This window comes from Acomys minous (assembly GCF_964271855.1).
Source record: "Acomys minous genome assembly, chromosome: 1".
NCBI classification, from domain to species: domain Eukaryota; kingdom Metazoa; phylum Chordata; class Mammalia; order Rodentia; family Muridae; genus Acomys; species Acomys minous.
Window position 1 is genome coordinate 153,458,057 of NC_140483.1, and position 13,976 is coordinate 153,472,032.

The following is a 13,976-nucleotide window of genomic DNA, read 5'->3' on the forward strand; positions in this document are numbered from 1 at the left end:
GTGTTCTACACAACCACGTCAATTCTGACACTTCTTGGCAGTTTGTCTACAATCCCTCAAAAACTGGTAATTAGTACACACTGGCATTAGTGCACACTGGTAACTAGTGCACACTGGCATTAGTGCACACTGGCATTAGTGCACACTGGCATTAGTACACACTGGTAACTAGTGCACACTGGCATTGGTGCACAATGGCATTAGTGCACAATGGCATCATACACACAACTATAAAAGCTATCTGAGAAAAAAATTTTTAAAAAAATTTTTTTAAAAAAAGCTATCTGAGGACACCCAGAAATCGGCCTCACATCTTCGCTTCTCTGAGGACCACGCCAGTCTCCTGAAGACTCCTTAGAGCCTCTGCACTGGCTCTGAATCCCCAACAGACCTTATCAGGAGCAGACCAGAAGGAATGAGCAGGCTCAGGCTCACACTGCCACGAGTCTCACTTCAACAGAGAAATCTTTATTAAACTAAAAAGGGAAAATACTGACTCGGTCTTGTTTGGTTTTTTGTGGTATAAATAAAAATACTGGTTAAGGTTTGTTTAAGTTCATGGATTGAAATTTTGTTCTAACATCAAGTGATGTGTCCTTAGCTCACAGATCCTAGGCAATCTGCCATGTAGCTGGAAAACTTAAGGCAGAAAAGTTAAAAATAAAAAATAAAAAATAAAAAATAAACAGGTCAACAAAACCAAGATTAACAATCCAAAACCAGTGGAGCCAAACTGAAATGCAAATACCAAAATAATCATAGTAAAATACACACAACTCACACTAAAAGGGGATATCAAAGGCATACTGTTGAACCACTTAAAATCCTCAGTTAACAAGTAACTTCCCATATCTTTTTTAAACAGACCAGAGTTTATGGAAAGGATATGTAAGTGATAGAAAGAAGCTTAATTTTATTTATAGCTTCATCATAAAATGTGACTTTAAAATATAATAATCATATTTAAAAGAAAAAATGATTAGATACAATAACCACATTATGACAGATACTAGAGTATTTCACAGATGTTAAGACGTCATTGACTATAAAGTAGATAAGAAGTTTGATAAGAGTTGTTTTAATATGCACATATATATTTTGCTATATATATGGCTTAAGTTCACTTTTCAAATTCAGAAATATTTAAATGATCAAAAAAGATGCCTCATTAGTGTAGCAAATACACATTAGTCTCATTAAAAAATATACTTTAGAAAAAATATATATATACTTTAGAATTGCAGTAATATAAATCACACAAATACACACACACACTTCGTTTTTAAATATTAGCATATTAGACATAAAATTATATTCCACCAAAAGGTGAAATATAAAAATATGTGTATTAAACAATCAATGACTTTTTTCTCCTATAGAAGACCTCTATATATGGTTATATATCTAAATATAATTATATTGCTTATATAAGGTTTGCTTTATTTATATTTGACTATTACATAAGAATTTTTCTATATGTCTTATATTATAGATATACATATGGTTCAATATATATATATGACTACAGATCACCTAAAGGGGTATACTTTAAATTCCTTAATAAGTTACTTCTAAATTTCATAAGCCAATTTTGCAAACAACATAAATTTTAGTAATTTTAAAGCATTCTTAAAATTAACCCAAATTCAAATTGACACTTTTTTAAACTCACGGGTCTCCTGCAGCTAGTAGGAGCAAATATCTTGAAGGTATATGATCTGAAGGAAACACCGTGCTGGCAAATTTCACTGCAACTTGCCGAACTTGAACTTCAGGCTATTGAACATAAAAAATAACAGATATTCACACATACCACCCACAAAAGAATTCAATTATCAGCATCTCAATCCAATTCTAAGTCAGCCTAATCGTACACAGTTCAAAATTGACATATCAATAAACACATCCCTAAACCAATAAGATAATCAAGATAAATGATTTGTAAAGGGCTCTTTTAGGGTACTAGGAAATGCTGGGCCTTACAATTGTTACGCACAAGCTCTACCACTGAACTACGTATCATTACCCTGCTTAGGACCTTGAATCATGCTGCTTACAAGTCTTTGACATTACCAAATGAGCACTTTTATTACCTACAAGGCTCCTGCAAATAGATCCAACAAAGAGCCAAGCTATACAGAATCTCTCTGTATATACACATCTCCAGACAAAACTTGGACGCTCATTGTGAGGTTTTTCAACACTATCTTTGTCTCCCCAACTTTAAAACTCCTAGGCATATAAATGAAATTTGGATGTTTTGCAAGGGACAGGTTCTAACTTTACTTACAATAATTTTGAAACAAAAATATCTCTATCTTTCTCAGATTTGTTCTGAAGTTGACAATAACTTTACAGTAGTAATTCAACTACACAAATATATTCACCTAACTTAGATTAATAATTTATAAAATTGACCAGTTTTGGAATTTACTGATGCTAAGAGCTTATTTTTATGTACCTTTTCCCAACATACTCCTCCAGCCACAACCCTAAGTCAAACATGTGAGAAATTAAGAAATATATGCCTTACTCTTCTGGGTTTCATGCAATTTACATTCCCTGGGCTACAAAAATAATGATACCAAAGATTGATTTAAATTATACAATTTAACCTAGCATTTAGTTGCTTTAAAAGTGTTTACAAAAACAAAAGAAATGATCTTTGGCTTGGTAATTAATACTGCTATTTGGTTTTATTTACGGGAGTAGAAGCAGAATCTATAAACACTACACATACACCAGCACTCTTACTCAGGAGGTTATCTGGAAAATGTTCCAGACAGCCTTGCCTATGACATAAGACCATGAACCACATGAACAAGACACCAGGAGCATCTGACAGCAGGACTCTCTATACAACAAGCTTCTAAATGCATAGAATGGAACAATTTGCTCTTCATATTTCAAAAGACACCAGACACCTTTCTGGTGCTCTAAGAACTCCATCACATGAATATATGTCAGTATAATTTAAGAAAAACACATTTGTTAATCTCATCAGTATATTTTAATGATTATGTTTCCTAATTTCCTCTGTTTCTAAAAATGGAAGACAACAAATTAAAGCAAGAATTCAGTATTTTATCACTTATTACATGTTATATATATATAATATATATTTATATGCTATAATAATTATATTTTATATAATAACACACGCATACAACTGTAGATATTGCAATGAGAAGCAAGTAGAAAAGTGGAGGAAGGGCACGTATGATGGTACTAGATTTCTTCCTACAACTCATTGTGACAAATGTGATTTATCTTTCTTTCTGCATTTGTCTAACAGTGATACCACAGGACTCTACTTCAGTGGACTGCGGTGTTCAGCTACCAGTTATGACAAAAAAAACTTCCAGCTTGGAAAACATAGGACTAAGGACATAAGAGACTTAAATATAAGTATCACTGCATACTTCAACCAAAACCACATTTCCATCATAAAGAACTAAAACTGATCATAAGTCATAAATATAAACCAGTAAATATACTTCTTAATAATCAAAGTTTTACAGAAAAAAAAGCAATTTGAATTCCTACTAAAAAGTATACCATATGGCAATAAGCTCGGTAGAAGAATATTTGCCTGAGTAAGACCCTGGAGGGTTCAATCTTCAGAATTATGAAATAATGATTTAAAAAGTAATACTGTGAATGGACTAGCAGACAAGTTAAAGAGGTACTGCAGGACAAAGGCCTCACAATCTCACGCCGTTATCCCTTAAGACTCCTACAGACTCTTTCTAAGAAAACTGACTCACAGAAGATGAGACCAGAACAGAAGTTACCAGAGACAGATAAAGAGGAGGACGGGAAAGACCAAGGAAGGTAGGCCTACAGGTAACAAATGAGTTAGATACTAAAAGGTAAATTCTAGTGCCCCATGTATAAAAGAATGACTACAGATGCTAAATATTATTGCCTATTTTAAAAAGTCGAAAGTTTTTAGTTTATCTTGATTTGGATAGTATATAATTGTACACGCTTATTGAAAACTGACACTCCCTAAATAAGTATAATTTATACTTATCAACAAAAAATTTAATGTAAAATGGATATACTACTTGCCATCACCATTCACACAGCTGGGCCTACCTTTATTAAATATGAAGCTACAAGTGCCTCCATTAAAGTTCTCTGTGCTCCTTCTAAGGTACTATAAGCTCCAACCATCATAGATAATGCTTCCTGAATAGCAAGTCGAGTCTCAGGCTCTTCCTGTAAAGACAGCAGAAATAGTGTTTCCCTCCTTGCTGACTTCCAGGAGAGTACCCATGCAGGAGTGTAAACTTAACAGTATGTTTCCCTACCTTACACAGGGCTTCAAACAGCTGCTGCACAAGGGCTATATCCTTAGTGAACAAATGGGGCATTCGACTGTAAGAGAATGTAAAAATATCAGTATCATAAGTTCCCATGGGATGAAAAAGGGAGTAAAAGAAACTATAAACGAATATTCCTCAGCTCACATTTTCACAACACTGAATACAATGTCAGTATCATTAGCTTATTTTCTCCAGGAGCCAAATATTTTTAAAGTGATTGTTTAATTCTTCAACTATATAATATAAATAATCCTTCATAACATATATGTATTTCCAGTTACTCCTTCTATAATATTCCATGCACTCATTAATGTGAAGGAAAGAGACACTAAATTATAATTTAAATAAAAATATGTCATGTGCTAATAGACAAAGGGACGGAGCCTGTGACACCCATGTGCTGTAAGCTGACCTGGGTCACTCGCTGGTGAACCCTCAAGCTTCTCCCCTTCACCTCACAGAAGAGCAGTGCACAGCCTATGCTTGGAGCCACAGCAGCACATGGGACCACTAGGAACATCTCACCTCTTTTTCCCCGCCGGTTTGAAGTGTAAGATGACACCAGAAGGGGAATGAGGAAACCATACTGAACAGAGGGAAGTAGATATATCTTTAAAAAGAGGATCATTCATGTTCATAGTATAAGTAATATCAGATTGGATTTTAAGATTTAGTGATAAGAAGCAATAAGCACACTTGAGGTTGATCTCATGTCTACGGTGTAATCCATCAGGCAACAATAATGGTAACCTATTTTGACTCAATTCAGTTTAAAACCTAATTCAAGACTAAATTTAAGATGGTAATATATTTTCAAACATAAACTCAAATGACTCCTATCTTTTCTTAACAGAAGACATTTCTAATTAGTTTGTTGCCATAAAATATAATTTCTGTCAGAATCATACAAATTATTCTCTATCCATTATTTTTTGGTTTTGTTTTTCTTTTTGTTTTTTTGGTTTTGGTTTTTTGAGACAGGGTTTCTCTGTGTAGTGTTGGCTGTCCTGGAGTTGCTTTGTAGACCAAGCTGGCCTTGAATTCATAGAGTGCTGGAATTACAGACATGTGCCACTGTGCCCAGTTTTCTCCATCCATTATTAATGCCAGATAATTTTTCTCATTTTCCAACAGCTATCTCTCACAGAAAAAAAAGAAAAAAAGAAAAAGAAAAAATTGAGAAAAAAAAAAAGACATTACTCACCTGGAGAGTTTTCCAACAGCTGAATATGCCATTGACAGTAGTTTAGGGTCCTTAAAATAAAAAATAAAAAAATAATAAACAGCAAGCCCTTTTACCACAATAACATGTATTATTTTACTTCTCACTCACACTGTCTTACTGTTATAATGACATCTAAACAACAAAAATGTCCAAACCTAGAACAAAACCATGCATCCTTAACTTGCTCCAAAATACAGCGGTCACACATGAAAGACTTCTCTTATCTGGCACTTCTTTCTTGGTATTTTCAATATCATGTATCCTGCCAATACCAAATTAATTTTCAACACGCTTGGACTTATTGGGAAACTTCTCCCTGATCTGACAAACTACAATCTTTCCTCCCAATACAGCTGTAATGAGCATAAGTATAACAGTCTAAATACCTATAATAAAACGAGTGGCTTCTTTTTATTTCTTATACCATAACAAATTAATCAGGTCAGGACCAATATGGAAATCAGTGGCCTCTACCCAAGATATAGATAAGAGTTTCACCAAAATTGAGAGACAGAATCACTCAGAACACAGTAAAAGTTCTGTCAGATAAACTCTGTCCATTTAACCTAGAGTTCAGCCTCCACCATCTGAACAGCCACTCTATTGACACATCTGTTGGGAAGGTATATAAATGGCACCTGGAAGGAAAGAGAGAGAGGGAGAAAGGGAGGGATGGGTAACACACACACACACACACACACACACACACACACACACACACACACACACTTCATACATACATGCACAGGAGTGAGACACACAAATAAAAATCATATACACAAAACAACAACGGTTTATGTAAACTTTTATGATTTGGTGTTGCCCTACATTCATACCTCTAACAGGCCACAGGAGTGGATCCACTTAAAACCTATTTTGAAATCTACAATTTCTTGGGTATATGTCCAGGAGCAGTACAGCTGGGTCTCAATAAAGACACTCACTCAACTATGTTCATAGCAGCTTTATTAGTAATAGCTAGAATCTGGAAACAACCCAGATGTCCCTCAATTAAAGAATGGCTAAAGAAACTGTGGTACATTTTCACAATGAAATACTACTCAGCTATTAAAAACAAAGAGATCATGAAAATTTCAGGCAAATAGATGGAACTAGAAAAGATCATCCTGAGTGAGGTAACCCAGACCCAGAAAGAAACATAGTATGTATTCTCACTTATAAGTGGATTTTAGCCATACATAGGATAAACACTATAATTCACAGACCCAAAGAAGCTAAGTAACAAGGAAGACCCAAGGGAAGATGCTTAAATCTCACTCAGAAGGGGAAAGAGAATAGACAGCAGAAGTGGTTGCAGAGAGGGAACAGGTATGAGAGGAAACGCGGACAGAAAGAAAGGTGGCGATCAGACCTGGGGAAAGCGGGGGCAGGAGAACGGGGGGCCTGCAGAGAGAAGAGAAATCATGGGCAGGGGAATCTCTGTGACGAGCTGGAGACCTACCACAGGGTAGGCTTCTAGGGGGATATGGGTGACTCTAGCTGACTGGACTCCTAGTGGGGAGTGAGGAACAACCCACCCACAAAAAATTCGACCCAGAATTTACCCTGCCTACAAGATGTGTAAGGATAAAGATAGAGCGTATGTCCAATCAATGCCTGGTCCAACCTGAGACCAAACCCATGGGAGAGAGCCCACCCCTCACACTATTAACTATACCTCGCTATGCTTGCAGACAGGAGCCTAGCATAGCTGTCCTCTGAAAGGCTCCACACAGCCATAGGTCAAAACAGATGCTGAGACTCGCAGCCAAATATCGGTGGAACACAGGAGCCTTGTGCAAAGTGGGGAGAAGGAAAGAGGGAGGAGACAAGAGCTACAAAAAAAGCATAACAAAGCCAACTAACCAGGGCCCAAGGGCCTTGGAAAAACTGAAGCACCAACCAAGGACCATGCAGTGGCCTAGATCTAAGCCACCTACACAGATATAGATGATGGGCAGCCGGGGCTCCATGTGGGTCCCCCTAGTAAGGGGGGCAGAGGCTGTCTCTAACATAGACTTTGCTGTCTGCTTTTTGATCACTTCCCCTTCCCCCAGCAGGGCTGCCTCACCAGGCCACAGGGGAAGAAGATGTAATCAGTCCTGATACTGATGTGCTGGGGTGGGTGGGTAGGGCTCCCAGGCTCCCCATTTTTTAGGAGTAGGGGAGATGGGATGAGGGAAAAGAGATGGAGGGTGGAGCTGGGAGGGGAAGAGGGAGGGGGCTACCATCAGGATGTAAACTGAATAAATAAATTGATTTTTTAAAAAAAGAAATATACAGTTTCTCTCCAAAAGTCCCAAAGCATTTTTATTTCTACCAACCATTCTGAGGCTTCTGATTATCTCATAATCTATGCCATAAAATGATGCTAAAATATATTTGCCCTTAAAAGAAAAAATTGGCAGAGTCGGGGTGGCACAGCACTCAGGAGGCAGAGGCAGGCAGATCTCTATGAGTTCAAGCCCAGCCTGGTCTATAAAGGGAGCTCCAGCACAGCCAGGGCTACACAGAGAAACCGTGTCTTGAAAAACAAAATAAAGCAAACAAATTTAAAAAGAAAAATTAGCCTTGGCTGTACTGGACTCACTTTGTAGACCAGGCTGGCCTCAAACTCACAGCGATCCACCTGCTTCTGCCTCCCCAGAGCTGTGATTAAAGGCATGCGCCACCACGCCCGGCATAAAAATATTATGCTTTAAAAATTAAGCAGGCATCATTAAACAGAAAAAAAAAAAGCTAGATTCGAAAGTATAGAACAAATCAACAGTTTTCGTCTGCAATATCTAACTAATGCAACCTGCCTGTGCTAATCAACTTTAACTCATTTTATTTTCAGAACAATACAATAAGGTAATTTATCCTTTTTCTGACAAACAAGAGTGCAAGCAACTTGAGTCGCTCATCAAAACACAGACATAGGGTGCGAAGCCCACTCTAACTTTAGTGAGCTCTTGGTATTGAAAAGATGAACTCATGTTTAACTAAGTCTGAGAAATTCAATGCTAGCTAAATTTAATACTTTATCTGTTTAGCATATTCTCGAGAAATATAAAAAACAGTGAGAAAAATATAGCAAAGAAAATCAGAATTTGAAAGTCTATAATTTAAGAAGTCCTCATAATACTTAGTTTACAGAATCAAAAGTTTACTGAATATATGTATATTTTGGTAAAATTATAAATAAGTAAAATCTGAGCCCCTTAAGAATTAACACTATTTCTAGTACAAGTCAATTCCAAATAGTTCTATACAGAAATAAAACTTAAAATTAATTTAATTTCAATTTTACATAGGACATATAAGTATCACAAAATGCCATTGTTTTCACACATAGCTTAAAGAAGTGATGCCATCTTTAAAGATGTTATCAGTTTTAACACTTCTTTTTTTTTTTTCTGAGACAGGGTCTCTCTGTGTAGCCTTGGCTGTCCTGGACTCACTTTGTAGACCAGGCTGGCCTCAAACTCACAGCGATCCGCCTGCCTCTGCCTCCTGAGTGCTGGGATTAAAGGCGTGCACCACCACACCTGCTCACAATTACTTCTTTTAAAGACAAAAAATGGCAATAGCATATGAAATTATCATCTCAAATAAAAATGTTAATAAAACAAAGGTCAGTGCCAAATACTAACTATATCAATAGGTGGGCCTGGAAGATTTATTATGTTAAATACTTTATGAAATGTTAAAACTTAAAACAAGTCACTTACCTCTTTATATTCGTTTATTAGTTTAGTGAGACCATTCAATAGCATAGGACCTAGTGGTTTAATCTTGATTTCTGGACAGCTTTAAAAAAAAAGATCAAGATATCCTTTCAGATAATTACTATAAGAATTAGCAACCTATAAAGTTAAACAATTTATAAAAACTGAATCTTCCTAGAGATTAGAGAGATGACTCAACAACAGAAGCTTTACTGCTCTCCCAGAGAACCCAAGTTTTGTTCTCAGCATCTCCACTGGGCAACTGACAAATTATCTGCCACTCCAGCTCCAGGACAATCAACAATTCTCTAGACTCTGCAGAAACCATCACATGTATGTACATATACACATGCCCACACAGACATGCAATTTTAAAATAATAAAAACAAATCTAAAAGAATGGAATCTCTCTAAGATAAATATAGTTGATTTTTATGGAAAATAGAAGAAAAATACCTGAAACTTGATTTCTCTAAAAAATGAAGTTAATTAGTTAAAAAAATAAAATAAAACTTACGTTATACAAATGTGATGTACAAATTGCAGGGACAATGTTCTTAACTTTGAATTTGTATTTGTACCAAAAAGTCCATCATACACCACCTATGTAAAACAAACACAGTCAAGGACACCAATTAACAATCTGGCATTTTTGAAATAGTAGTCAAGGTTCAATAACAGATCTCTGCAGTACATCATGTTCCTCAAAACTAATGCAAAGCATCATCTGGCCAATTTTTAAAGCTACAGTATTATTTTTATATACAACAATTGTAAGTTAGGAATTTATTAAGTTTTTTCAGTTTCAGAATATGCACTCAGCTAGGATTACTTATAGAACATACTTTCACTTACTACTACCAAAAGAAAACCAAGCCAGAGCTGAGAGACTAAAAACCCCATGTGTTACCTGACAGAAAAGCACATAATTGGAAGTCAAAGGACAAGTCGCTGGAGTCAGTTCTCTCCTTTCACCACGTGGGTTCTAGGGATCAACCTCAAGGCCCTCGGTATGACAGGTTATGTTTTTGGTTTTCTTTTAACAAAGTGTAGTAACACCTTGCTCATGGCAATATTGAGAAGACTAAAATAATGGGTTTGTAGTTAGCACTGAGAATCTGGCTTTATAATTGCTATTATGCTTCATCTACAAGAGGTATTTTTTAAGTGTTAGTGTCAGATAAGATAGTCATAATTTTACCGTATTAATGATAGAAATTCTTCACATTAAGGAGTCAAGGTGTCACAGTGTGTAAAGGTGCATGCTGCCGAGCCTGACAATCTGAGCTCAGTCCCTGGAACCCTTCATGGTGGAAAGAGAAACCCGAGTCTTTGAAGTTACCTTTTGATCTTCCACACATGTTACATAATGCCCCAATAAACAAACAGAAAAGATTAAAAACTGAAATGACAAAATATAATCCAGTGCCCTACTGCGAGAAGTAGTCTGCAGAGCCCACTGCAGAACAACTGAGAGAAGGCAAGTCTCATGGGAAGATGCTTTTTAAAGTCTCACAGAACTGGAAGAACAGATGGTGAAGAGCCTGACAAGGAACACGGAATTACTGAACTGGGCCTGCCCTCTGTCTGGCAGTGCCTGAGCACGGAGCCACTGCCCCAGCTGCTCACCCTGCCAGAAGAGTGCAGGCTGTGCTGCTGCCCACAGGCTAACAGCAGGAGGCCATGCCTGCTGAGCTGCAGGACAGCTGGCACGGAGGACAAGGTGTGCGGTAGCCTGGAGCTCACTTGGATCCTGTCTCCAGGGTCTCTGCCGAGCAGTAAAGCCACCCTCACTCTGGATTACAGCAAGATAGGCCAGACAAGTCTCTGCAACAGTCCAGTATTTACAGTGTTTCAGAAACCAGAAACCTTGAACCAAATCTATGACTACTGCAATAAGTATCTGCATGTAAAGATGTTTGGAAAATATATTTATTCTGTGTGACACACTACAGTTTGCAGTGTCACTTCAACAAACAAATATGCAAAGGAGAGATGGGAAAGACAGAAGAATGGAGTGTGCTCAGTGGAGAGAGGCAGAACTAGAAATGCAACAACACTGACAGGTTGGGAAAGGGCTACAGTGGACAGGGAACGTGTCATGAAGGAGTAGGGCAGGCAGAGATGGCAGAGATGGAGAACAGTTCGTTTTCTAGATTGGGACTCCTTCAAAGGCTCCCAGAGTCTGTGCTGCCCTGGAGGCCACGCTGGTATCCATGATCCATGCTACACCTGAGAGGCTGGTGTCTGTGGTCCTTGTTGCCATCCCAGGCCATGCTGATATCTGAGGTCCTGCTGGGGGGTGCTGGGGGGTGCTGGGGGGTGCTGGGGGAGGTGTCTATGGCCCAGGTTACCACCAAAGGACATACTGATGTCCGTGGTCTGTGCTACCACATGAAGCCATGCTGATGTCCAAGGGCCATGCTGCTGTGTGGAGCCATGTTGATGTATATGGCCTATGCTACTGCGTGAGGCCAGGTTGAGATCCATGGTCTACACTGCACTCACAGGCCATGCTGATATCCATGGCCTGTGCTACCGCTGAGGGCCATGATGGTGACTCATGATCTATGCTGTGGCAAGAAACCATGTGGAAGTTCATGATTCATGCTACAGCCGACTGTAAAGGGCAAAGAAACTTCTTTTGCAGTGATATTGACAACTACAGACTCACAGCTGAGAATGAGAGACATAGACTTTGCGACCTCTCTCCCACCCCATCCCCCTTCAAAAACAACAGTCTAGAAAAGAAGTCATTGAAGAGGACTCTAAAAATGTGATAGGGATGCTGGAGTGTAGCTCTCCGCAGCTGATGGCTTCGGGAGGGAGTGAAGGTGGGGGGATCTGTTTTAAGGGGCTGACCACGCTTCAGTCAGTACATGGACAACACAAATTAGACTTGGTATTTTTTTTCTTGTTGTTTGTTTGTTTGTTTGTTTGTTTGCGGGGGGAGAATGTGGTGTCAAAGGAGGGGGTGGACCTGGGAAGAGAATATGATCAGGGCACATTATGTGAAACTCCCAAATAATCAATAGAATTTTACACTGGAGAGAGAAAGAGAAAGAGAGAGAGAGAGAGAGAGAGAGAGAGAGAGAGAGAGAGAGAGAGAGAGAGAGAGAAGAACATTACAAGAAAGTATTACAAATATCTTTTTATGAACATTAATACAAAAAAACACTACACACTCAACCATTTAGTAAGCTAGCTTCACAACTCATCAGACTTATTATATACCATTACCAAGTAAGACTGATGACGGCTCAACACGTAAAGGCACTTGCCATGCAAGCCTAGCAAGCTGAGTTCAATCACAGGAACTCACATAAGATATATATAATAAATTAAAATAATATAGTTAAAAATAAATATTTTAAAGTAAATAATGGAAACTAACAATGTGGATGAAAAACTACAAGTCACGAATCTAATTAAGAATTAATATCCAGGATACAGACAGACGCCTTAATGTAAAGAACAAATACTTCAAAATTTGGCATGAGAGAATGAGGCAGAAAGGATAGCTTAAGCCCATAAATTAAGTTAGAAATCAGCCTAAGCAAGATAAGCAAGGCCTCATCTGAAAACAAGACTACAGCTCTGTATGTCTGGGAGAGCTGGTGGGAGGAAGGACGGAGAAGAGGGACGAGGGGAGACAGAGTTAGAACACAGTACACATCAGCTCATGCCCACTAGGGAGGCTGCCGTCAAAAACAAAAACTAAATTTTGCTAAGGATATGAATAAAGTCTGAATGATATATAGCCAACAAGAAACACAGCATGGCATCTCTTCAAAGAATGAAAATTACCATATAATCCAACAATCCTAGAAATGTAAAATGTACTCATAAAAGAACTGAAAACAAGATTTCAAAGACATGCTGAAACATTCATGATCATGAAAGCATTATTCATGAAAGTTAAAATGTAAAGTATGCCAAGGATCCAAACAGATGACTGGGACATTGAGACTTAGAAAAGGATGAAATCCTGACACGTGCATGCTACAGCATAGACCTCAATGACACTGTACTGAGAGAAATAAGTTAGTCGACTGTATATTAAATGACTAAGACGGCAAATGTCAAGTACATTTTACTACAATTTTAAACATGAAAGATAATTAATATAAATAAATTAGATTACCAAAATAGGTAGTCATAACTTATTTAAAGATAAAATCTCTTGTGAAGAATCTAGTACCCTTTATCAGCACAGTGCAATAATTTTCCACTACAAAGACAGTTTGGCATCAACACAGAGGACAGACTACAGGCCAGGAGAATAAAGAGAAGGCTTCTGCACTCACTAAATCAAAAGGCAACAGTATGAATTAATATCATCTTTAAAGCACAGAAGGTGAAGACTTTGTGAAGACAAAGTCAGAGCCGCTCACTCCTTGATTTTTCATTTATGTAACTATATATGATGGTAATATTTTTGGAGAAAAGATACGCAGATACACACACACACACTAGTTTGTGGTTTTGCTTTATTGTTGTTGTTTGTTTTGTTTTGGGGGGTAGCTTTTTGTTTTGGGTTTGTTTTTTGTTTTTCAAGGCAGGGTCTCACTATGTAGCCTTGGCCATCCTGGAACTCACTCTGTAGATCAGGCTGGCCTTGAAGTCACAGAGATCCATACACCTCTGCCTCCTGAGTGCTGGGATTAAAGGCTTCCACCATATAATGTGGACCATAAGCAATATATACTT

General features: G+C 37.8%; 1 protein-coding gene across 4 annotated transcripts in view; it reads right to left on the reverse strand.

Annotated features, from left to right (window-relative positions):
• ECPAS (Ecm29 proteasome adaptor and scaffold) overlaps window positions 1-13,976 on the reverse strand; it is a 119,858-nt gene that overhangs the window by 55,057 nt on the left and 50,825 nt on the right. For all 4 annotated transcript variants that reach the window (XM_084779192.1, XM_084779191.1, XM_084779189.1 and 1 more), the window contains 6 exons: window positions 9,784-9,869; window positions 9,270-9,348; window positions 5,536-5,585; window positions 4,317-4,383; window positions 4,102-4,224; window positions 1,673-1,776 (listed from right to left, as the gene is read on the reverse strand). In XM_084779192.1, the coding sequence (XP_084635318.1) occupies window positions 1,673-1,776; window positions 4,102-4,224; window positions 4,317-4,383; window positions 5,536-5,585; window positions 9,270-9,348; window positions 9,784-9,869 (509 nt within the window). The remainder of the gene's footprint in view (window positions 1-1,672; window positions 1,777-4,101; window positions 4,225-4,316; window positions 4,384-5,535; window positions 5,586-9,269; window positions 9,349-9,783; window positions 9,870-13,976) is intronic.